The sequence below is a fragment of the Saccopteryx leptura genome, chromosome 5 (genome assembly GCF_036850995.1).
Source record: "Saccopteryx leptura isolate mSacLep1 chromosome 5, mSacLep1_pri_phased_curated, whole genome shotgun sequence".
Classification (NCBI taxonomy): Eukaryota; Metazoa; Chordata; class Mammalia; order Chiroptera; family Emballonuridae; genus Saccopteryx; species Saccopteryx leptura.
The window spans coordinates 153537731-153563803 of NC_089507.1; the positions used below are offsets into that span (position 1 = coordinate 153537731).

At 41.5% G+C, this 26073-nt stretch overlaps 1 protein-coding gene across 2 annotated transcripts in view; it reads right to left on the bottom strand.

The window, feature by feature from the left end:
- Nucleotides 1-823: 823 nt before the first annotated feature.
- CYRIA (CYFIP related Rac1 interactor A) overlaps nucleotides 824-26073 on the bottom strand; it is a 97810-nt gene continuing 72560 nt past the window's right edge. The window contains exons 5-13 of one of the 2 annotated variants that reach the window (XM_066386185.1): nucleotides 18135-18256; nucleotides 16787-16892; nucleotides 14327-14463; nucleotides 13821-13898; nucleotides 13528-13644; nucleotides 13357-13436; nucleotides 11504-11630; nucleotides 8789-8859; nucleotides 824-6033 (exon numbers count right to left, since the gene is read on the bottom strand). In XM_066386185.1, coding sequence (XP_066242282.1) covers nucleotides 5970-6033; nucleotides 8789-8859; nucleotides 11504-11630; nucleotides 13357-13436; nucleotides 13528-13644; nucleotides 13821-13898; nucleotides 14327-14463; nucleotides 16787-16892; nucleotides 18135-18256 — 902 coding nt within the window. In that variant the 3' untranslated portion in view covers nucleotides 824-5969. The remainder of the gene's footprint in view (nucleotides 6034-8788; nucleotides 8860-11503; nucleotides 11631-13356; nucleotides 13437-13527; nucleotides 13645-13820; nucleotides 13899-14326; nucleotides 14464-16786; nucleotides 16893-18134; nucleotides 18257-26073) is intronic. The other variant, XM_066386183.1, reaches the window with a different exon arrangement.

A 26073-nucleotide genomic window follows, 5' to 3' on the forward strand; every position in this document is an offset into this window, starting at 1 on the left:
TGACCTATTAATTTTGCTAACCAGAGTTCTAGAGAAAAACTTGAACCAACTCATAAAGCATATAGATTCCAGGATAAACAAACGGCTATGGACTCACCCCTAGGTTGCTATCCACGGTGCTGAATCGATTTGTTTAGTTTTTAGAAACTGCTTCTGTTGCCCTTTTGCCCCTGCCTCCAGTGGAGTGGCTGCCTTGCCCCTGACCAAACAAGGCTTCCTCTGACTAGTGTGTATGCCCTTGCTAGGACTAGTTGACTTAGACTTTTGATCAAGACATCAGCCTGATTTCCCAGCTGGACTCCTAGCATATCACCGGCAAGCTGCAAGCTCTCTGTGTCCATGGAACTGAAAAATATCCTAACAGGTAGGTAAATATTTCTTCTAGAAATAAAACCAACCAACCAGGAAAGTAGAAAATTGGTTACTGTGGATAATCATGGGCTGTAAAAATTAATTCTCAGGGATTCATTTCAGCACACTCTGATTTTGGGGCCCTGAAGCTTGCAGTTTGTAGGCAGCTTCTATTGGTCACCAGCATATGCTGAGCTTGGCCCTCTTTAAGGGGCACTTTCCTGCCCACAGGGACTTAATATATAGTGGAAAAAGCAAACACATAATTTAGACAACTGTGTAGTGACCTAAACTTAGTATCAAATAAGTTAAATGCATTAAGGACCAAGAAGAGATAGGATTAGCAAACACTAAGGTAGTTGGGGATAGCTTCATGGTGGAGGTGAAGGTAGATTTCTGATAGACAGTGAAGAAGATGGTGCAGTGACAACATAATGGAGCAGGAGTCCCAATGCTACATTTTGCAGATAGTGAATCCTCACTTGATTTATCCTAGAGCTCCCTATCTGTTCATCCTCCCCACATGTACCCCCATATAACATTATCATTTTCATACCCCTCCCCACAGTGATTGCTTTATTTTCTTTCATATGAAAGGAAATTCTTGCAAATACAATGATATTTAGAATAGAATAATTTTATAGCTGTTCCCCAAGTACTCTTGACATTTTCTAGAGACATGCTTCTTTGAGGTATAAGGGGCCGGTTAAAACTACATATCCTTAAGTCATAACATTGAAGACTTTAGCTCTTGGGTGGGTTAGGAATGGTTAATAAAATAGAGCTCTTGACTTGAAACAAACTCTGTCATGGTGCAAACCAGGATTCTTTAAAACATGAATAGAAAGCAGGGCCAAGAAAAGGGATCTAGAACTTAGTTATTTTATGAGGAAAACTGGAAGATTTCATGGAGAAATGATTTTCCTAACTGAGTTTATGAGAACTTACAGCCTAAAAGACTCCTTATAAACTAAATGTTAGGACATCTGAAATCTTACCAACATTTCAAATGGTGTTTTGATGGAAGCATTTTGCAGAAGGTATTTTCAGGACATCCACCTCCAGTATTTCCAGGATTTCTGAACTTTGTGTAAGAGGAAACAGGCAAGGAAAGAGTTACAGAGGTAAAAATACCTCAAATCAAGTCCCAGAAACTTGATTTGACCAGGGAAGAAAAACTCTCTTCTTGAATTTACTTTTGGGTTGAAGCCAACTGAACTACCAAGACCTCTTATTATTTAGACACCACGTGGGTGTGAGCAGGGATTTTCTTTTACTAACAGAGATAAAAATTCTGGCATTGAATAAATTAAATACTTAATGAATATAAATAATTTCAATGAATCAATAGAATTAAATATCATTGAATCAGTCACTTAGTTTGTGCTGAGTAAGTATAGTTACAGATCTTTCAAATAGCACTTACAAATTCTATTTGCTCATTGATAACTTGAAACATAAAATCTGGTGTGAACGCAAATTGCAAATACTCAACAGGCATCATGAATGCAGCCAGCTGAACTCTTCATCCCGTCCTTCGCAAAGAACCTTGATTGGTATGAAGGGTGTTCAATCCCTCTCTAGCTGTGTTCTTGACAATCACACTTACTCTACTCCTCTTTTTCCCCTTTAACTCTCAGCACTCTTTTAATTTAATCTCTCTCCTTCTCAGCTTTCATCCACTTATAATTTGTCCATATGCCAATTTATAGAAAATGTCCCATTTGTATTCATTTCTCTTTGTCTTTCACATAGAACTTTATAGAAAGTTTCTCTTGGAGATTGTGACCCATTAAGATCACACATAATTAGGTCTCAAGCGATAAGCTTACAAGGTGCAGACAGGCATTAAAAGTCATGCTCTAGAATAGTTTTAATGTTCAATAGTCAAGAGAATGGCTTTAGTGCTAAAGTTGCCTGAAAAAAATGTATGTCTATATAAGGAACAGGTTATTTGCTGATTTAGCAAAATTCATAAAGTGCTTATGTACTTAAAAAAATGACTAAAAGAGCATTTATTAGGGTTTTTAGCCTCTTTGGACAAATATATCTCATGCATTTCTAGATATCAATCATTCCTCTATTTAAATGATGTTTTTTTTCTGATGAGGAGTCTTTGCTGAACTTAGTCATATATAGCTGATAACCAGAGCTCTACACTTGGGGTATTTCATGTTGTGTAAGAAGAAACTAAGACAGAAAAGTCAAAGGCAGATGGTGTGATTTCCTGGTGCCCAGAACAAATGTTCAGCAACTTTCTTTGTTTGGCATGTGTCTATGATTGTGTGTTTATCGCCCACTCAACCTTGAACATCATATAAAATGTAGGTGTATTTTTAAATATATGTACCAAACTTTAATTTTCATTTCACACCCAAAACTTGTGTACAAAAAGAGGCAAAACGGGCAAAAAAATATTACAATGACTTTAGCAAACAATACATGACGACTTTAAACAGCTTTGTGTATGCAACAGCCTTTATAGGTGAGGTGGGGAAATTGAGCTTCAAAGTGTTTGTTCCTTTCAAATAAAATCCTAATATTTATTATTAAAATCTGAAAATCTCATAGCTTTCTAGTATACAAAATTGAATCAAAAGATCTACTGGACAACTGGATCCCAAAATTGAGTAGGATCTATTTTTCTTTCGAGGAAGCATGAAATTATTTTTACTTTGGTGAGATGATAGATGATATATCTAAAAGTTCATTTTACCATTAATATCTTGATATAATGGTGATGGCTAGGAGCAAACTTTTATAAAGCATGATATTAATTAATAGTTAAAGTGTAGTATCCAAGACTTTCTTTCAGGTTGTAAATCAATATGCCAGCCTGAACGGGTCACCACAGTTCAAACATTTATTGCCACCTATTTTTATTTTTTATGACTAACTCCTTATAGCATATGAAAGATTTCTGAGAACAAATTTATAACGCCAAAATAGCAGTGACTTCAAGAAACATAATTTCCATTTTGTTGCTTGTCCCCAAAATAAATATTTGAGTAATGGAAAACACTGTTTACTTGAAAACTAGGAGACATCAAATAGGAAATATAGTTAACATTGACATGGATATATGGTCACTAGCATTTTCCCCTAAGCCACCCATAGGTCTTGGATGCATGTGCATGCAGCACACAAAAATAGTGATTGTTCAAGGACTCCTGATGCCTGCAGGACAGTCTGTTAAAAGAATTTGTCTCCCACAGTACCTCTGGCATGGACCTAAGGTCCATCACCTGTTAGCGATCACAGACGTTCAGTTAACCTGTCCTCCTCATAGTCAGAGGCAACAGTTCAGACCCTGGGCTTTGGAGAATCCATATACTGGTGAATAAATCTTGGCTTTGAGACAACATGACCTGGCTAAATTGGGGTAGGCCAGCAGCCCCTCCCATATATTTGGTCCCATTTGTAGAAAGTCTAATTAAAAATTATACACATACTCAACTATGTACTCTGAAAGACCACTCCTCTTTCCATGACTTCATCTCCTTTCCTGATAAAGGAGGAAAATGGACCCAGTGATGATAAAACATTCAGTGCCTCTCTATTTCCAGTCTTGACAGTTGTTGCCAAAGGATAATGTGTGGCTTCCAAATAGAAGAACATTTCTTAAGTTGGATAGTTAATGAATTTGTGCACCCATTGCTACCCTACTTTCTGGTTTCCTCTGGGATTTTAGAATCCCTAGGCCTGAAAGGGTCTTGAAGGCCATCTAGTGTGTTTCTGCTCTGGTGGGAGAAATACCAGCCAAGCATCTGTACTGGTCCAGCTTGAAAAACATTAAAAAAAGAGTCTTTCCTCTCTGTTGACTGACATTTAGATATAGACCATGGAATCTGTTCTGCCACTTGGCTGGGTTTCTTTGTTAAAAATAAAATAAAACAAGTGTAGGACCCCCTTTTCTCGGAGGCATCAAGGGAATGTCATCTGGCCCTTACAGTCTTTAAAGCAATGGTGTGACAGCTCACTCCTTGGGACGTTGTGAATGATGCCGAGCTCTAACGTACCCAGACTCAACTTCTGGAACTACATTCACGGGATAACTCCTCCTGTCTGTCAGAAATAGGAAAGTAATTACCTAGGCCAGACTGAGGGTTTACTTTGAATTATCCAGTCTCACCCCGTAGTAGGTATGCATAGGCCATATGGTGAAATCGAAAGAACATGGAGTCCAGAGGGGGTGTCCTGGGTTCTAGTCTTCCATCGGGGCAGGGAGCATCCTGATTGGCGTCACCCTCTGTCTCATTTTCCTTTTATTGGAGATTTGATTTCCCTGATTTCATTCTGAACCCTGATCTTCAATCAGAATGACTCTAGGTTTTGTCCTACCATCAATCATGAGGGTAAGGTGGGATCATGCTTAGTGGACTCTCTACTTCTACAGAGAAGCACTTAGGAGTCAGTTGTTGTAATGACTCACACTTTGCAGAGTGTCTGTTTTCAATATCCATTTTATAGGTAAGAAAGGTAAGACACAGTGCTTAGGTGAATTTCTCAAGATCACTCTGTGAATCAGTGGGGCTAGAACTAAATTCAGGAACTCTGGCTTTACACATGGCAACAAGCTAGCCATGGGGACCGGGAGATGCTGCGTTCAAAGGACCAGGGGGCCAGGAAACATAGATTTCTTCCCCTTCAAATTTTCTCAGTCTTCTGGTAATTAATGAAGTGCCCCAGACCTTTACAGTCACGTGAATGGTCCACAGAGATCAAAGCTCTTATTAAAAGGAGCGTGTGCCAAAGAGTGTCCAAATGACTGGAATGTCAGCAAACTTCTCCACAATTTCAAAGCCAGAGCTCCCTTTCCTTGTCCCAGCAGATAGACGGGTAAAGCAGAGAGATGACTGTCCTGTTGCCTGGGTGCCCTTCCTCCCAACTTGTCCCCCACTTCCAGGACAGCCACTTTTATCAGCCCACCTGTGACAGCGCACCTGTCTGTTCCTGCTTTTCTCTTGCTAACTGCTCCAAACAGATGACTTTCCTCTTGCAAAAACTGAAAAAACATTTTGGAGGGATATAAGTCTAGACAGAAAGTGAATGTGCTGATGAATAAAACACGTGCAAATGGGAAGGCTGTGCGTGTGGTCTGCAGTCTCAGGAAAGAGGGCACATTCTGAGTTCCAAACACATGGGCCGGAAGCCCCACATGCATTTTTCTTTTTCCCATCCCTCTCTCCCTCTGTCAGGGTATCAGTCGTGTTTCCTGTAGCTGAGCCAATACAGGATATCAAATACTTTGTGTTTCTATAATATACTTCCCAGAGAGATTATACATCTAGAATTTAAACACTACCACAAACTATTAGCTATTAGCAATGTCTGATTGCTACAGGTGTAGTTAAAGGACTCAAGCGGCAAAGTTCAAAGTCTCCAAATTTTGCCTTTGGAGAAAAGGGTTTCATTTTAGATATCAAAGGTAAGGCTCAAGTCAATTTATGCTCTGCTGGGTTGAGTCAGTCAGGATACAAATTAAGGTCCATATATTTCAGTGACAACAAGGAAACGGTTATGTAAATACACAAGTATTAACATCAATCTGTATTAAATTATGTAAACATATACATCTTCTGAGGTCAGTACATAGATCCTCTTCTTGGAGCAGAGCTTTACTGAAGCATTGCTCGAATCTGTTTAGAAGTTGATTCATCATTCAAGTGCTTTGTAGTGAACCTGGGTGGAGAGAAAATGATGGAGTTCACTGTGCAAATAGTGCTCTGTGAAAGCTTCTGTAATGACTCGCCAGCCCATCTTTACCTTGGGAGACACGAGGGATACTTATATATCAAACTTAGGTTGGTCCTTTAGACAGAGAGTCACATTCCTACACCCAGAGTATCTTGTACAGATTGAATAGTTGATTCTTCCTTCCAAAGGAATTTTGTATTATGGTTATTAAACAAGTGGATCAAATAATCAAATAACTACAGAGGAGATATGAAGCAATCTCATTTTCCAGGCAGGTAGACTTCACGTGATTGAGTGCAGACACCTGGCCATCTGGGTTACCCCCGCTAAGTCACAAATTTCAAAATAGGGATTTGCATAGCAACCTAGCAGCACTAAGACCACTTATAGTCGGCCCTGCCGGTTGGCTCAGTGGTAGAGCGTCGGCCTGGCGTGCGGAAGTCCCGGGTTCGATTCCCGGCCAGGGCACACAGGAGAGGCGCCCATCTGCTTCTCCACCCCTCCCCCTCTCCTTCCTCTCCGTCTCTCTCTTCCCCTCCCACAGCTGAGGCTCCACTGGAGCAAAGATGGCCCGGGCGCTGGGGATAGCTCTGTGGCCTTTGCCTTGGCGCTAGAGTGGTTCTGGTAGCAACAAAGCGCTGCCCCAGATGGGCAGAGCATCGCCCCCTGGTGGGCGTGCCAGGTGGATCCAGATCGGGTGCATGCGGGAGTCTGACTGCCTCCCTGTTTCCAGCTTCAGAAAAATACAAAAAAAAAAAAAAAAAGACCACTTCTAGTTTCCTATTTTTTAGACAACGCTCATCCTGATTGCCACCACGATGGGGCACAAATGCAGTGAACAAATAATAATAATAATAATGTAATGTAATTTGCATCCTCACATTAACCTAGTGCGGAAATAGTTTATGAAAAGGAAGGGAAGGAGAAGTAATATGTAATAAAGTCTTGATGATGTCCTAGGCTCTCCACTGAAGTTCATTTCACTCACTCTGACTCTTTGCAAGAAAGGTTATTTGCCTCCACTTTACAGATGTCAGCACTGAGATTTAGAGAGGTTCAGTGACCCGTTCCGATCACAGAGATAGTGATGAAGGATCTGTGAATAATTTGGATTCGGGTCTGGCTGCTCTAAAAGCCTGTGCTCTCTCACTCTGCACACTGCTTACAGGACACACACATGCCAGCACTTGGAGGGGTCCCACAGCCTACAATGTTGCCCTGCTCTAGAAGTCTTCCTTGATTGAATGAAGCTGAAGACTTGAAACACTTAAGTATGAAAGTCTCCGTACTGAGACGGAAAACCAGCTTCCTGTGAAATGGGCACCACTGGATAATCCCTTGGCTGACCCACAGAATCTGGAAGGCGCTTATATCAATTCTACAACTGTCTTGAACAATGACGACTCAGAAGTGCCACAGACCAGGGTCAACCTCAGGGTCTAGGTCACAGGCTTCCTGTGTATCTCAGTTTCTTTATCTCCTGAGGGAGGGTAACAAATGAGCCTTCCTTCTCCACGTGCTGATGATGAAATAAGACAACATGACTTGGAGCGGAGTATAAAACATAAGTGTGATACGCAGGTGGAATATTATTGCTCCACTCCAATTACATTTATTGAACACTTACTGTGTACACAATATTGGGTAGAACTGAGGGAAATAAAAAATGGATAAGATAGCTAAGGGACCATAAACTTTTCAGGATGCAATCCAGTATTGGAATGACTTACACAATGAATGATTTGACAAATTCCTGTAGACACATCACAGCTACACAGTGAGCATCCCTTTCCTGAAGGTGCTCGGGCATTACTTATTGGCAGAGAGGAACTATCATGGGCCACAGCTGCCAAATACTTGAGCACCCAGACCTTGTGGGACAGGTTCCCCAATTCTGGCAGCTGCATATGTCAATGCTCAGGGAGTTTCAGAACAAATCTACAGGCCTGACCTGTGGTGGCGCAGTGGATAAAGCGTCAACCTGGAATGCTGAGGTCGCTGGTTCAAAACCCTGGCTTGCCTGGTCAAGGCACATATGGGAGTTGATTCTTCCAGCTCCTCCCCCCTTCTCTCTTTCTGTCTTTCTCTCCTCTCTCTCCCTCTCTGTCTCTCTCTCCTCTCTAAAAATGAATAAATAAAATAAAAAAAATTTTTTTTAAAAATCAATAAACTCTTTAAAAGAAAAAAAAAAAAATATATATATATGTATATATATATATAAAAGAACAAATCTACAAACACAGTGGGTGCCTGAGCCCCATTCCGAGGACTCTAATTCATTCGGTCTGGGTCGGCCTGTGAGCGTCAGCAGTTTCTAAAGCTATCCACATAACTCTTCTGTGCAGCCAGTTTCGGGATCCATCAGTGAAGAGGGAAGAGGGACCTGGGAGGCTGCTTCGTCTGCTGAGTCCCTACTAACCACAACCACAGAGCAGGGTGGCCAGGAGTTAGGCTTCTGACCTGTGGGGTCGCTCAGACCTGAGTTTAGGTCATGGCTTGGCCATCTGCTGTGCAACTTTTGGCAAGTTATCTGACTTCTCTAAATCTCAGTTTCTTCTGTCTGTAAAAGGAAGATGATGAGAACGGCGCTGACCTTCACAGGTTGTTGGGAAGAGCAAATGTGTTCAACTACGCAAGGGGTTGAACCTAGTGCCCTGCCCTCTGTTCCTGGTGGCATCTAAGTTTGAAAAGGTTCTGAAGGGCTGGCTGTCCTGTGGGTCTCGCACGGGCGGAGGCTCACCTGAGGGCGTTCAGCAGCCCCTCCACGCTGTCTGGGGCCTGCTCCTTCAAAACCTTTATGCAGCCTTTCATCTAGGAAAAAGAACAGCAGTTCGTTAATAGTCTAGTAACTCTGCCCATCATAACCTCTGTCCATTATAATATTTGTCTGCAATCGTATCACAGTATTCCTGCTCACAGATGGAGAGTCCAAGAGAGATGGGGAATACTAATCTGAGATCCAGTCCATAGGATTGGTGACTTGATAAGATATGAGGGTGAAAAGGGGGAAAGAAGACAATTCCTAGATTCTGAAAGACAAATACAGGTTTCTGGCTCAGGGACCGGGTTGGAGGAAGGTAAAATACCTGAGCCAATAGCCCAGGAGGAGGAACAGCTTTGTGGGCAAAGGATGACCTTCGATTTGAGGATGACTATTTCAGGTATCCAGAGGAGGTGGGTCTGGAATTCTGGACATAGTTCAGGCCAGGGGCTAGGTTATAGATTATTGCATACAATTTTAAGGACATCGGTTGAAAATGCTTTCTCATTTCAGCATGGCTTTTCTGGCAGCCAAGAAGAGCATCTAGTCTCTAAAGGGTGCATACCCCCCATGTGCCTTGGTAACTTTGCTCTGATGATTCCTTCTGCCTGAGAATTCCCCTTGTTTGTGTCCATTTAGTAAGATCCTACCCCTTCTTCAAGCTCTACCTCAAAAGGTGACAGCCCACCATCCTTCTGTCTCTGCCTCTAACTCATTGAATATCTCTTTTGCACTCCAGGGCAAGTTTTTTGTAAGTGCATATAATAGTACCTATGCCAAGGCCTCACAGATAAATATTACTATTTTTTTCACAGTTGATGTCAACACTTAAGGATTTATAAGCCCAGTGCATGTAACTCCTGGCTTAGAAGCTGATTGGAAGATCCTTTATGTCATCAAAATAAATGGCCCAACTAATACAGTTGTATTTGGTAAACTCAAAACTTTTTTAGAGATACATGAAAAATTTAGTATGAGGACATTTCTAAATGAGACCTGCATGAACAAATAGACTTCATCAAGATGATGTGTGGTTAGATGGAACATCATAGAATGCTTAGGACCTCAACGGAAAGGCTCAGTGAATGACAAGCAATGACAAGCTTTTCAAAGGTTAAGAATACAAGACACAATTGTACCTAGTGTATTTTTAATTATTGACTCTGTGACAAGTTAACAAATGGTTATGGTAGATGAGACTGTCCTATGAGTACCAGGTAATAAACTCAATCTATATTCAAATGATGTTCATGGAGTTGTTAATAGAGTTATTTATACTCAATCTATTGCATAAAAATGTTAAGCCTTACAAAGTAAAATATTTATTGGTATAAAAGTTTCTATAATATACTGTTATATAACTTAAATGTTTAAAAACCACATTAGTCCAGGGTGCTAATTTGTTAAGTACATATACACATACACACAAACATCTATATAAGCAGAAGGGACATATATATGCTGACCTGCTGACAGTGGTCATCCATCTGTGGTGAGGTTACTACAGATACATTTAATTTTCTGTATTTTGATTTCCTGTAGTTTCCATATTAGACATTTATTTTCTTCGCACAGAAATAATTACATTAAAAATAATGAAGAGCCATGTCTAACTGTGTTAGGAAGCCAGAATCTCAAAATGAGTCATCCAGGTTGTATTTTAAACTGATAAATTTTCTTACATTCTGCAGACTCATGGGTCCTCTGGGCATGTAGACTTCCTGTGCGTTCAGAACAGATGCTGTTCTGTGCAGATGAAGGAACACAGAGTGTGCCACCCAACTCAGCCGCGTCAGAACGTTAGTACCAGGAGGTCCTGTTCTGTACTTAAGAGGCTTATCAATACATGGGATACACTGCTGGGTGATGCTTGAAGCAAGTGCTGGGCTGAGAAGAGGCAAGCTTTATTCCACGATCAACAGGAAATCTCTTCCACACCAAAATCACTTGTTTTCCAATTATACTCATTCCTTCAGAAGGAAAACTCTATGGAGCATCTACTGAGTCCCATGTTCTATATGCCAAAGATGCGGCTAGGCAGTAAATCAGACATTGAATGTATAGATAATGGTCTCTCTGCTCCTCAGTGATCTACATCTGTGGGGGCATGAGAAAATCTAAAATGATAAATGCTCTGAGGGTCAGAGAAGAAAGAAGGGGAGGAGGGAATATTTGAAGAGGACCTTAAAGGAATCCACCCATCCGAGGAGAGGAGAGTACTCTGGGCACACGCTGGTGACAAGAACAGGCACGTGGGTCTGGTGGGCTCACTGCCAAGCTCAGGAGGAGAGGAAGTTGGCATGTTGTCTGGGATTGTGCAGGGTGCCTTATAATTTAGTATCTCCCTGTGCTGTACATATGGAGGCTCAGAGAACATATGAGGAATACATTTACATAGCACTCAAGGTACACTGAAGGGGCCACTTGCAGCTAAGTGACCGTTCATCTATCTGTTCAGCTCCGCTACAGGCTGGGGGGTCAGCCCCTCCATGTTTCTGTTATGCTTTTGAGGTTGGATGTTCATTTGTAAGCACATAAAAAGGACTGGACTTCCTCTCCTGGAGAGAGCTGCCAGGATGGGGCTTGGATCTCAGAGGTCATTCTTGGTAGGGAATGGATGAGAGAGAAAAGCAAGGTCTCTTTGGCAACATTCACGACCTCTTATTGGAAAGCACATTTTATAATTATTCTTACATCGATCTTGGATGTCTTGCAGAAAGCTCCCACAGGGTGGACATGGTCGTAGAGGATGATGACCCCCACCATCACCCTCATGCAGAACATCAGCGTCTCTTCGCTCGTAAACCTACTCCTGTACTCCCTGGGAGAGACAAGAGATGGCCCCGGTTACTGCCTGGCCCGAGTATGCTCATTTACGGCTCTACACTGGCTGCTTTAGACTCCTCCAACCCTCTCTTGAGAACAATCCCAGACCTGCACCAGCTGGGTTAATATGCTCTTCTAGAAACCCATAATGATAATTCTCCTTGAATCTATCCAACCAGCAATTCAGCGTGAAAATAAGGTAAATTAGAGGGCAGTGAATTCTCTTCTCTTCTGCCCTTCAGCATGCCAGCTCACTGCGTCCATCACTCCCCACCCATCAATCTTGAATATTTTATAGCAGTTCTCTCTGGCTGTCCAAGATTATGGAGAATAATAGCTTCATTATAAAGAAAAAGAATCAAGCTCATTTCCACAGAGCAGCTATCGTGCCTGCAGTCAGGGTAACTCCCTTTGTTAAGATACAGGCGCAGATTGAATTGAATTGTGGGAGATACCTGAAGAAATGAGGTACTGTTCATTGGGCTGAAAGTATTTGTGAAGTTTGAATTTTGTTCATTTACCCTGACAGGGTCTCTGATTATTCAGATTACTTGAGCTAATACTAGGGGCTTTCTTAATATCTATTTCATTATGAACTGGTCCCTCAATGAAGATAATTATTGGTTTTTGTCTTGAAATAAGTCTCAACTTCAGTACAAGCAAAATATTTAATATTTATGTCATCTTACACTTGAACAGAATGTCAAGTTTTCTAAGGCACTCTTGCTACCTCTGGGCCTCCCGCACATGGCAACCTAGATGGCACTGTGAGAGCTTCAGCATGAGGGGAAACCAGGCCCCGACACTGTGAGAGCTTCAGCACGCAGGGAAGCCAGGTCTCAACACTGTGAGAGCCTCAGCATGCGGGGAAGCCAGGCCCCGACACTGTGAGAGCTTCAGCACGTGGGGAAGCCAGGCCCCGACACCATGAGAGCTTCAGCATGCGGGGAAGCCAGGCCCCGACACAGTGAGAGCTTCAGCATGCGGGGAAGCCAGGCCCCGACACCGTGAGAGCTTCAGCATGCGGGGAAGCCAGGGCTCAACACTGTGAGAGCTTCAGCACGCGGGGAAGCCAGGCCCCGACACCGTGAGAGCTTCAGCACGCGGGGAAGCCAGGCCCCGACACTGTGAGAGCCTCAGCACGCGGGGAAGCCAGGACCCGGGCAGCTTTGACCACTTGTTCGAGGGTCCAGTAGGGGCTACAGATGTAAATGGAATCCTAACTTTTGAATGTGGATTTCCTCATTGCCATACTGTCTCATTGTTAACAACCTAAACCATTTTTAAAAAATCAAATAACCAGTTTAAATATAAAGAAACTACTCAGAGTGAGAATGAGAGAGCAAGAGAGAGAGATTTTCGTTATCACTTTTGCAACAGTCTCACCACTTCTCTTGGTTCCAAATCTTTTCTCTAATATATTGGCATAATACCCAGTGATTTCACCCAACCCCCCACTTGATTCTTACACAATTTCTATAACATCTTTGACTCGAGTTTTGGTTCTGCTAGCTAACAAGCTACGTGATCTTTAGAAAGTGAGCCTTAGCTTTCTTATCTCTCCAATAGGATAGCGACACCTATCACCTAAGGTTCTTTATGAAATTAATTCAGACAGCAGGTGTGTAAATGTTAATGTGCCGACCCAATTGTTAGATGGCGTCATCACCATCATTACATCAACAAGCTCTTGACCATGAATGCACCTCTGGGTAACTTACGGCGTCTCCAGCATGACTTTACAGACACTCGTCATCGTGCTGAGGCAGTCTGTGGTGTTCTCAATGGGCAGGGTTTTGTTCTGTTTGGGAGACACGAATGCATGTTAGCCTTGCAGGCAGCTTTTGGGCTCAATAGAGAATTAAAGCATCTTGTTGCTCAATTCCACTTACTTCAGAGACAAAGTGCATGGTGGCATTGCTAAGGGTTTTCAGCATCGGCGTGGCTTCTGCATAGAAGAGGGACATTCGATTGGCCATCTCATTATTGACTTCGTTCTCAATGTCTAGCTGATGAAAACAAGAAGAGAAGATGCAATTGATAAAGAGATGAACAAAATCCCCACACAGCATCCTCTGGAAATTGCATTACAGACAAGTCTTTGCCTCCTCCCTGTGCCCTGCCTGATGCAGACATCAAAGAAGATGGGAGATTGGGTGTCTGGACCAGGAGACCCGGGACTCACGTGCATGTTGTTAATGCGGTTGCGACTTATTGTTCTCCTGTAGTAGCTGAAGTCATTCTGAATTGCCGGGTTCCGCATCTGAAATTAAGAAGGGAGGGAAGAAGGTCCTCTCTCAGCATCGGATGGGGAGTGTACTGGGAGCCCCACACTGTTTCTAAAGACGCCAAGATTTCTCCTTGCTACACAAGAGTCAAAGCAACATTTGGTTAAAAATAAGTACTCAGAGCTTCATTATTTAAAAATATGCCTGGTTTTTACTGTGTATTTATTTGTCCTCAATGAGAAACAGACACTCACAAAAGGTTTTATCCTATTGTCATAGGCAGATTTTGAATCGTCATGTAAAAACCACACTCCTGAGTCACTTTGACCACAGAGTGAATATTCTCACCACATTGCATCTCTCACTCAGCGCTGTCTCCCCAACCCCACAGCTCTGCAGAGGACCTGTACACAGCAGGTGCTCAGTACCGGTTTGTTAAATTGTCAGAGGTAAGTGGCCTTACCTTCAGCTCATCGAATCGAAGGGTAAAATGCAGGATCTCCGCGAACTCCTTGGCCAGGGCCTGCTCCCGCTCCAGATGCTGCGTTGGCGTGTAGGGTGGACAGGTCAGAGACTCCAATAAACTCTGCAGAGCTTTTTCTGAAAGTCAAAGGGGTAGATACACATTTGAGGGAACCTACAGAGAGCTGTTAAAAAGCACCATGTGCAGCCCCCGCTGACATTCTCAGAGGGCACCTGTCAGAGTCCTTCCTTTCCCCGTCTTTCCCGGTATTGTGTGTGACCTGACATGTGCAGACAGCAAGAGGAGGAACCCCACATGTGAGCAGGTATATCCCCAGTAGAAGCGCCCCACCCACGGCCGCATGGTCATGTAAAAGCCTCTCTAAGCTCAGCTGCACCATCGCCTGCCCAGTAGTCCCAATTGCTAACCGTGTTAGAAAACCATAAATACATGTTTTTGGATCCTGTGCATGGGTTAGCCATTCATGGTCCAGGAGGAGACGAGGTGTCTGTGAACACTTGGGTTAGATGACCTGCCTTGGAGAGAGACCTCGGGGCCCGTTCAGTGTTTCTCTGTATCTACCGTCTCACCTCATCTCAGCAACATCTTTTCTACACACCCATTGCCATACCTACCTCCATCATTGCCCTTGAAACAGCCTTGTCACTTCCACTTATGTGTCTCTAAACAACCCTGCAGTTTTCACTTCCATGTATTTCTAATATGTGGGATATTTCTAAGTGCACCAAGTCATTCAATCAACCCTCTCCCCGAGGGGTTTGCCAACTCTGGCCCCACTTTTATTTAACAGAGTTTTTAAAAAATTTTAAATAATGTTGTAGAGAGGGTAAGGGGGACTATGCAAATAATTATTCTGTATAAAAAAATAAAAATTTTAAAGTTTTATTTAAAACTCTTTTGTGGTTTTATTTAGAGTGTTAAATAAAAAGTAAGGTTTTATATAAACATTTAAAGTTTTATTTAAAAATAGCCACACTGGTTCCTCTATGTATTGGCAGTGGTTATTTTTGTGGCACAATGGCAATAAAGACAGGCTGGCCTGCATGCCTAAAATATGTTATATGGCTCTTTACAGCAATGCTCGCCAGCACCTGCGCTAGAGTCTTACATGCCCTTTCCAGCATCTTTACAAGGGCGTGTCGAGCCTTGTCCATCTCTGGGCATGCACTACTTTCTGAGGCAGCCGGTTCGACCTTGACCTGCTCTGGCAGGTGGAGCTTTTCCCTTCTATTGAGCTGAAACATGTCTCCTCGAGGTTTCAGGTCATAGACAGAGGCTTTGAGGGAACAGAGAAATAACTCCCTAGCCAACCTGAGTCTTCAAAGGCTCTCTCTTCCTGAACAACTGATTCAGTTCATTCAACTTCTTCCTCCCTCTGGGTCTTAGCATCAAGTTCCCTCAATATCATGGCTATTATTCTCCTCAATTTCTCCATTTTCCTCTTAAAATGTAGCATTCACTTCTGGAAAAATTAGAGTAGAACACGACTACCCTCTTCCTCATTCCAGACATATTAGCGAATGAAACCTCAGACAGTTGGCCTGTTGAGGGAAGCAGTTATGTCACATTGGTGGTCAAATCCAGATGGCTATCAAAGCAGACTGGACTTGACCTTTACTTCTGCGAAGCCATTCTGTACTTCTGCCGGGTTTTGTTTTGTTTTCTTTGTTCTACATCAGTGGTAGTCAACCTGGTCCCTACCGCCCACTAGTGGGCATTCCAGCTTTCATGGTGGGCGGTAGCAGAGCAACCAAAGTATAAATAAAAAGATAGATTTAAATATAGTAAGTTGTTTTATAAAGATTTATTCTGCCAAACTTAGCGAAAATCTGACATAAAGTACTTGGTAAGTAATTATTATTATATGCTTTAACTTGCTGTAACTCTGCTTTATAAAGTTACTTCCCTACTTTATAAATCACCATTACTGTGGAACCGGTGGGCAGTTAGAAAATTTTACTACTAACAGAGATAAAAAGTGGGCGGTAGGTATAAAAAGGCTGACTACCCCTGTAAAGCTCAAGGGCAGAACATTATGCTTATCTTTCTTGTATTTTATTGTATTCTATTTATGCCTGACTCCAGCTAACCACGTTCTTTTTGGGGTAGCAGTAACATGAGTTTCCCAACTTCTCCATCATCCAGAGATATATGATCAGACCATAGTGAAACCGTTAAGAGTCGGGCTTAGCTGAGAGCACAACCAAAGGGGCCGCTCGTAGAGACGCTCTAAATGTGCCAAGAAATTCAGGAGATGAGACGTGGAGGTGAACTGAAAGAAATGAAAAGGACAGGTGTTGTTTGTCCGTGAATGGCCTCTGGTAAGACCAGCAGGTGGTTGTAGGACATTTGCTAAGGCACCTAGCTCTCCTGTGACTGTCACCGAACATCATAATAGAACTGCACATGTGAGACATGGAAACTATAAACACAACTCACCTAGCCTTATGGAAAACTCATAAAATCTTTTTAGCCTCACAACCAGAGGACACACTGCATTCCAAGCTTTTTCCTGAAGCTGGATGTCATTGGGATTTTGAATTGCCTATAAAGAAAATCACAGAATTATTTAGAAAGAAACAATAAGCTCCACATCAAAATGACTTACGATAGAGCAAGAACTTAGATTAAAAAACCAGAAAAATTTAAAAAATATTTTTATGTACTTCGCTAATGTGTACTTATTAAGCTAACGCCAGTTCATTGGACTCCAAGATGCTCAGTTAAAATGGAGATTTTAGCCCTTGAACATAATGCAAATGACTACAATTTGATCTGTGTCAACTGATTTCTCTTCTCTTAAATGTAAAAATGTGCACATCTAATTGGAAGCAATGCAGCCCTCCCCGGCCACCATTTATTCCTCTAAAGCAGAGCGGGTGCTCATTATGAAATAAAAATTCTATAGGTCTTTTCTCTTCTCTGTACTATGCAGTACATTCCTGTTAGTCTGTGATGTTACCTCAATTACTTAAATTAATGGTGTCCCCCTATGTAGAAAAACAACCTTCTCACAGGCTGTTACTTTCTTATCCATGCTGTTTTGTCTGTGTCTCAGCCCCTGAGAATTGTGATGTTAGTGGTGTTATTTGTTCAGAATAATTTTGGCAGCAGCAGTAGGGGTGTGTGCACGTGTGTCACACGCGTACATGTATGTGTTGATGCATCCACAAAACTAATTATTTTAAATAAGAAGAGTGAGAACTTTTTCGCCTTTAGGGCATTTTGAAGTCTCAAAAGGAACCCTTTGCAATCTCCTGTTTTTGTTTTGGTTGCTTTGTTTATTATGCATTTATTTTTTGATCTCACAAGTCAGTTCAAAATGACAGACCTGCAGGAGACTCAAAGTGAGGTAGTTTATGACTGTTGTTTGTGGTACTGGTGGAACCTGCCCAAATTATTACAAAATCTTGGAAAGTTCATGTAAACCCAGACTTCGTGACTCATATTTCAACTGTTGTGCATGGACTTTCTACGTACATTTCCCTCAGAGGAAGTAAGAGTCTGACAAATTATTGTTTAAATGTGAGTCCTGTAATATCACACATATTTCTGTGAAGAGAATGGCTAATATTTTACACGGTCTACCACAGTTTGTGCTTAGATTAATGAACTAGAATAAAAGGGGCCATTCATACAGTTTTTTAAGGAGACACATTACCATCCTTGTTCTTCTTATTACACTAGGAAATACTAGGTCTATTACTTAATCCTGCTCTGTGTGTGCGTGTGTGGGTTTCCTTTCCTCTCCAAGGGTGTTGTCAGCTCAGTGTTATCGTTGGCATACGTCTCGAATCTCCGGCCCTGCGCCCTTGTAAGCCTGCAGGTCGGCGAGGATGCTCTCAGAATCCTGGAGGACGGCACTGATCTGGTTCCAGATTTCCCTCTCTCCTTCTGTGGGCTGGGCATCTAAGCAAAAGGGAAACCAAGAGACAGACGGCTAGTGTTCACAAATAGCTGGAGAAGAGGATGAGCAGGCAGCTCTGCCTATGAGACAATCCGATTTTATTCCTGCAGGTTTGGTATTTACTTTAGCTTAATAAGCTACTGGGAAGGGAAAGTCAACACAACTTGGCCCATTCCTCAGTGCAAAACGGTCATCAATCTTTCTGTACACATGAAATCAAGCTTGTTGGAATCACTGTTGGCACTCTTTGCCGAATACACCTACTATGGGTTGAGTGGTGCATTGGATGCTAGAAGATATCAGCATTGTCTTTTTGGGTCCACTTTTAATAGAAGAAGCAATTGGACATTTTCCATTATGACTAAGAATCTATGAATCTAAGTATAGATACGAAAAACCATCCCCTTCGTATTTCCATATAAAAATAAGCTTAAAAGATGAGCTAGTTATCCTTCAGAGACATGACAGAAATCTATCTTTCCAGAATACAGGACAAGGTAGAAAGCACTGAGATTTGCCATTGAACATTAACTTCACAGAGGCCCGTGTTCATTTTAAAGACACCTGTCCTATTGATATTTGGTCTTGACCATGAATGTCACCCACAAAAATAAGTGACACATTCAAGCTCACCTAAGTGAAGAACATAGTCTAACAGTCACGGAAGCATCCCCTTAGCTCCTCAGTGAATTTTCACTTGATTACATCCCTGAAGCCAAGACATGCTCTTGTCCCAGGAGCTGTGTATGTAGGCTGGTGGGTCACAGCTGAGTGATGGTGAGATTGGGCTGTACGCATCTCACAACCCCTGTACAATGGATTAGCCTGGGCTAGGAAGAGTATTAATCTCCACCTAACACAAAGAGATAGGTGTCAGGTCCCAAAATCCTGTTTTCAAAAATCTATGTCCTAAGGCACTAAATTCTTTCAGAACACCTCATCAATGAAAGAAAAGGATAAAGGCTGGCCTGGCTAACTCTTCCCAGATCAAATCCCAGTTTTGACTAATTTTGTTGAAAGCACAAAAGGTTGATCCTATGGAATGTAATTCACAGTCGTACTCAGGGGGTAGACAACAGAATTCCTAAGACAGGTGATATCTAAGAATGGCACAGAGCAGCTGAGCAGGCCATCACAAAGGCGGAGTAGCTAGTGAGGCGAGGCAGACAGGGCTGTTCCTTCGCAGTGACCATCTGCCACACCTTCGTCCCAAGGCCAGACATCTGAATAGTGATGCCCATGGGGCCTCACAGACCATTTACTTGCCAGGTGCTGCTAAGACCTAAGAGATTCGTAGTTACCTGGGAAATGAAGTTGTACTTCTCTTTAGATAAACAAAAACAAAAAACAATGACCCTATTGATTATCCAGAAACTTCACAAACTACACTTTCTACAAATGAGATGGATTTTAACCAGGGAATGAGAAAGGATTAAAATACACACACAGGAAGGTTAGAGAAGAAAAGACAAGTACGGGCTGGGAGGAGTGGAACCCACTTAGCGTAAGGGAAGGGACCGAGTGGGGCAGGAGGCAGGCAAAGGGGTGTATCCATGGGGACCACATAAAGGCTGGGGGCCCAGGCAGCACGGCCGGGCTGGAGGAGAAGCTGACCTGCCAGGCGAGAGGACAGGATGCAGTCTATTGCAAACTTCCACACTTTCCCACGAGCACTTGGTAGGTTTTCTCAGGTACAATGCCATCCACAATATTGACCACTTTCTATCTGATCTTTCTCTACTTTCCCAAACTTCTCTCAAAGCAACGTGGCTGTCTTCTAACAGAAACCTCAAAGCTCACAAGCTAGGAAGAAAGCATTTCAGTGGAACAGAATTCCAGGGTAATGCTGGCAACTTTCAAGTAAGAGGAACATCAGGGAAGAGAACATAGGACAAAAATGCAAAGCAAGGATCCTAAAAAAAATAAATAAAAATCAAACACTGAAATCCTTTCTCTTTTTGGTGAATCCTTTCTCTTATCAGGGAAAAAACACAAGCCAAAGAAAATTTGTTCTTAAAGAGCTATATCTTTGAAGAAGAGAAAAAGAAAAATCACATCTGTGACCAAGAGTCTAAGGGGAAAGGCTATTTGGATATAATTATAAAGCAGGTGTGAAATGAGAAGGCAGTTGGAAACCAGAAGATGAAGCCTTCAAATCTTGGCTCCCAAATGACACTATCTCCACAAGCCACCACTTGATAAGGTTTAAACAAAACAGAATTACAGGAGAGTGGGCTGGAAGAGGGTGTGGGGAAAAACAAACCCCCAAACTCATCCTTTCCTTGATTACTGAGCCACAAAAGGAGAAAGATGTCAAAGTTGGTTTTTAAAAATAGAGGTCTTTCAGTACTTCCAAGAAAAGACAGTTTCTGATAGTGTCCTAAAAGTAGTACCAGCTGTAGATGAGAGAGCCCCTCTCTCCACCCCTGGTGAAGTGACGCTTCCTGACACAAACCAACACCGACATGTATGCGACCACAAGGTGTTGGGCAGGTGGCACGAGGGGTGGTGAGTGGAGGCGGTGGGGAGTGCCTTCCACTACCCAGCACTCTCCCTGGGCCACTGGCATGCCCTGGGAAACAGGACCCTCGGCCCCAGCCTCTGGCTCCAGGGAAACGTTTCTTTGGACAGCTAGCTTACTGGCCTGGTTGAACTGTTTCTCAGGCACCCCCGTTCAGCAGAGGAGGGGTGGGAGAAATCAGTCCATCGTCCTGTCTTTCATCTCGACTTAGAAATGGGGTGGCTCATCTTCTCCCATAATCTGTTAGTGTTGCTGCATGCCATATTTTATCCTCCTTCCCCATCATGGGACTGAAGTCAGCTCCTTTGCCAGTTAATAATTAGGTCCTAGTGCCAGCCGCACAATTCCTGCCTTCTGGGCAGGGGTAGGGTTTGTGAGATTCTCAGGGGACCCAAACCCCAAGTGGCATTAATTTCCAAGGTAAAGACTGTTGACTGGGAGGAGCTGTGATCTTTCTGTTTCTCCTTTCAAATGGGGAAAGGACTGTGTCACCCTAAGCGACATTTAGCACTGGACCATGTCCTTGTGAAGTCCGTAATTCACCTTACTTTTAACCTCTGGCTCAATGATCAGTCAGGACTAATTAATGAGAATCTGACTCATTAGACCTTAGGGCTCTGGCCTTGCTGTACTGGACAGTGTCTCTCCAGGGCCTAGCAAGTGCCTGACATGTGATAGACACTCAGGAAAAATGTGCTGAATGAATAGTTGGCTGGATGATTTAAATATATTTCTCACACTATGCTTCATGATGATTTTCCTTCTTGTCTTTGAATTCTGCAATCTTTGGAGTCAGTACTCTCTCTTGTCTTCAGTGCCCCCATAAGGCCCTACCAATTGGAGACTCTCAATAGACATATTACAAACCAATAGACAAATAAGGAAATAGACCAGGAGTTGAAGAATGAAAGTCTTGGGATGCAGAGAAAAAAATACAAATAAAAATTTTATGACTTCTAGATGTTCCCCTTTGTCTCTTCCTCAAACGGCTGTTCTGTCTCTCACTGTTACCATGAAGATATATGCATCTGCTTACAATCACATTAGCTCATCCCACTTTCATTAAGAAGTGTGTTTTTAAATTGTCCATCACTGACCTATGGCCTCAATGTCTCCTCGGTGTGGTTCACACACCAATAGGATATTTGTTGAGTGAAAAACTGCAATCATGTTTGCTCTCCCAATCAGAAGGCTGTTATCATTTTGCTTTCTGGACTATTCCTTTGAGAGGCTTTGGGGTTTATACATTTTAGTATTCTCCATATTGGTAACCATATTTTTAAAAATTCATGTCTGTAGATGCCAAGGAAAGACATCTCGAAAGAGGCCTTGAAGCATTCGTGATTGAAAGGTTGCTTTATTTAACCTATCGGCAACCTCCCAAAGCATTTGCTGAGTCAACACAGACTCTGAATTGCAGGTTTGGCTTTTCTATTTTAACACAAAGATCGACCTTTATTCAAAGGCATACACATATGCACAAGGCCCACCAAATAATATTCTTGATGAAAATAGGTCTTTATTTCCCTCTGCTGCCAGTGAATTCTTTTGTGATGTTTCCTTTAAGAACCACATTCTAAACTTCTAATCATCACCAATGATTTCATCAAAATTGAGAATGGCTACATAAAGCCAGGCTGCTCCCATCTAACAATGAAGCTGTTAAAAATCCCTGTGATTTACACAGGCAATTTCAGAAACCAATACTTCCAGGAGCCTTGGAACCAGCCCATCCAGGGCATTCCCCAGGCGATGATTTAAATCCTTGTCTTGTACTTGCTATTGTGGAAAGTGTGACAATGTATCATGTGCTCTGCAATCTTGAATGCATAGATTCTTGTCAAGAACTTGCTGGATTCCAAGCCCCTTGAATTTTTAATGGTAAAAAAATCCCTCATCAATTAAGAGAGGTAAACCCATATTCATGTGTTTGCAGGGGATCTCTTTATCCTTCCTCGGCTCAGTTTGCTAGTGAAGGTGGATAGGAACTCAGCACTTTGGTATCATGGGGTCAGGTGGAGGTTTGACAAAGGAGGGCTATAAGATTTACTGGAAGCAGAATGCCTGGCATTCCACTGTGGGGACAGAGAAGAAGGCGGCTGTGTGTTTTGTTTGTGGGGATTGAACATTTTAGGGGAACATACCCCAGGGTGGGACATCGGGGCTCAAACCAGAGCAAGGCTGCCACATCAAAGGGTCCTTATCTTTGTCAGTCAGTTAAGAATGCACTCTGTCTTCACCAGCAGCAGGAGCACACATACCTTCTTCTAACGACCTATGTGGGATTGCATAGAAAATCTGACCAGAATCAAACAGATTCACCAAAGATAACATGAGGGGATAACAACTTATTTGGACATGTCTTTGGCTTTGAAGGAATCCCTGGCACTTCATCAATAGGATATGTCACTATCTCTTCACACCACCAGCTGTTGTATAAACACCAAGAAAGATACAGCAAAAAAGGATTTGAGGGAGCCATAAATTAAATCTATAGCTCTTCTTCCCAACCCACTTCCTCACTCCTCCACCCCGCTCCCTTCAGGGTAAACTGAGAGATGTAAATAACTATCTATTAGTAACATTTGGGGATGTAAAATGGCAATGATTTATAGCACGGTGTATAACTGCTTATAGAAGCAACATAACATTGCACAGGTCCAGTGAAAAATATAAGTATGACTGGGGTGACATATTTATTTGTACAGAAACATTAGTCATCCCAGCGCCCAGAGCCCTTTCCAATGGAACAACCAATGAGGGTTTGCAAAGAGCAGTGATGTTTGAGGTGTTAGAAGGCTGGTTTATTTCATTTACATGCAATGGGATCCCTGAGATATCATGGGGGGAGGAGCAATGCCAAGAATGGAGTTTTTTGCGACCCAGATTCTATTGCCAGTTTTGCCACTCACTGTTAGACCCCAGAGCAAACCAATTAATCTCTCTTTGCCTCAGATTAATTCTTGGTAGAGAGAGAAGCTGGCAAGAACCCCCGAATAAGACTCCCCCTATCTCCTCGTGTCTCCTCCCTGTATAGTCCTGTAAAGTCATAGTGTAGATGTGGACAGAGAGGTAAAGCACTTAAAAAGCAAAAGTACTAGAAATGTAAGCAATTGTTGTGAGTGAATCTCTGTGTTGGATTCATATACAGCTTCCCAAGTCTGTTTCATTTAACTAGGGCTTCTTTGTTTTTCATTTGCAAAGTGACCAAAAATTTCCCTCTTTCTCTCCAAGATTATCTGGTGTCTTCTGAACAACCTTAGCAGATGTGAGGGTACCCAAGAGGGACAGATGAAAGAAGAGATCAGTAGTAGCAAGCAGTGGTTTGTGTCAACCAAAATATCCCAGATGGTCAGCTAATCTGACACCCTCTTTGCTTTAAAGAATGGGAGAATGGCATCCTAATAGATCAGAATGCTCAGTCTTTCTGAGAGCACAATGGCTTTTAGGTTTTAGACTTTCTTTCTTAACAACCTCATCTCCACAATGACTATTCTTGGCATTCCTATTATTCTCACAAAGGTCAGTTTGTCTTATAAAAAAATCATTTTCAGTTACTATCTTCTAAGAAACTTGCTTTCAGCACAGCCTGGAACCTGTACTTCTGGCTCTCTGTTCTAGTACAGATTTCACTACTACCTGTATTATTGTCTCTTCAGTGGACTTGCATCTGATCTTCACAATAAGATTACGTATTTTTTTACATAGAGAGTGGTCATGTTCTTTTGATGCTCCTATATTTATGTGCCCTGTGTCATCCATCTGTGTCTCTCTGCCTAATCCCTTATTATTCTCACTTGAGTCTATGATGCAGGAGATGCTCTGAATATAGTTACTGAATTAGCATTAATTTAAAAATAAAAGTTCTTAAGCCTATACTTCATGTCCAGCCCGATGCTGGACACTAGATAAAACATGATATAAGCATAAGATCTATTAACACAAAGATACCACCCCTCCCACACACTTAAAAGGTTACTGAGAGTTCAAAATTTTAAAATTGCAAGAGAAGTTTATCACATATGTAGAAGCAAAACATGTAACACTCACATAAAGTATGGAAGGGTGGTGACTGGAGGCATACTGTGTTAAAGTTCATAAATTCTTCATAAAGAAAGAATATGTTTTTAAGATGGATTCCATAAATTAAAGATGTATATTATAATATATAAAATAAGTGCTATGAGGCACAATTAAAAAGACAATAGAAAATAGAGATGAGAATACTAAAAATTATTTGATTTAATCTTAAGGCAGAAAAACATTAAAAAACAAAGAGCATATAGAACAAATGGAAATCAACACCAAGATAAGTTCAAATACAAACATTAATTAAATGTACATACAATAATTAAATGCAAATGGATTAAACATTCCAACTAAAAAGGAGATATCAGCTTGGATGAAAAGTGAGGGTGAACTATCAGTTTTTTTGCAAGAACACAGTATAAAAATTAATGCATAGAAAAGAGAGGGTACAGACACCACACAAACACTAAGCATTAAAAAAACTGTTATGGTCAAATTATGAACTGGTGAATGATATATTCAATAAAAGATATGCAGAATCTCAAAATACTATAAAACTTTTCTGAGTGAAAATAACAGATATCTAAATAATTGGAAAGATATACCATATTCAGAGGTAGCAAGAACCAACATTGTTTAGATGTCAATTCTTACCAAACCAATCTAGAGATTAAATGTAATTATAATCAATATTTTACAAGATATTTTTTTTTTAGAAATTGAAAATGAATTAAAAAATTTATTTAGACAAGTAAAAGAGCTGGAATAGTAAAAACAATCTTAAAAAGGAACAACATAATTGAAGGACTTAATATTCCTAACTTTAAAACTTATCATTTGTTATATTTTGGTGTTAATTGGTGAAAAGGATCAATAAAACAATGGGAGAGAATAGAAAGACCAGAAGTTGGCCCATACACATTATAGTTAACAAATTTCTGATAAGGTTATTAAGGCAATCTATCTGAAGTAAAATGATCTTAAATAAACCCAGCACCTTTCTCAAAATACATACAAAAATTATTTCAGTATTTGTCATTGACCTAAATATAAAACTTAAAATTCTAAAACTTCCAGAAGAAAACATAGTAGAATATCTTTTGAACCTTGGGGTAAGCCATAATGTCTTAAAGATGATATGGTATGTGCTCAGTATAAAAGAAAAAATGATAAATTGCACTTTATCAAAATTTAAAACGTCTGTTCATGAAAAAAAACATCTTTAAGAAAATAAACAGGTAAGCTACTGACTAAGTAAAAATATTTGCA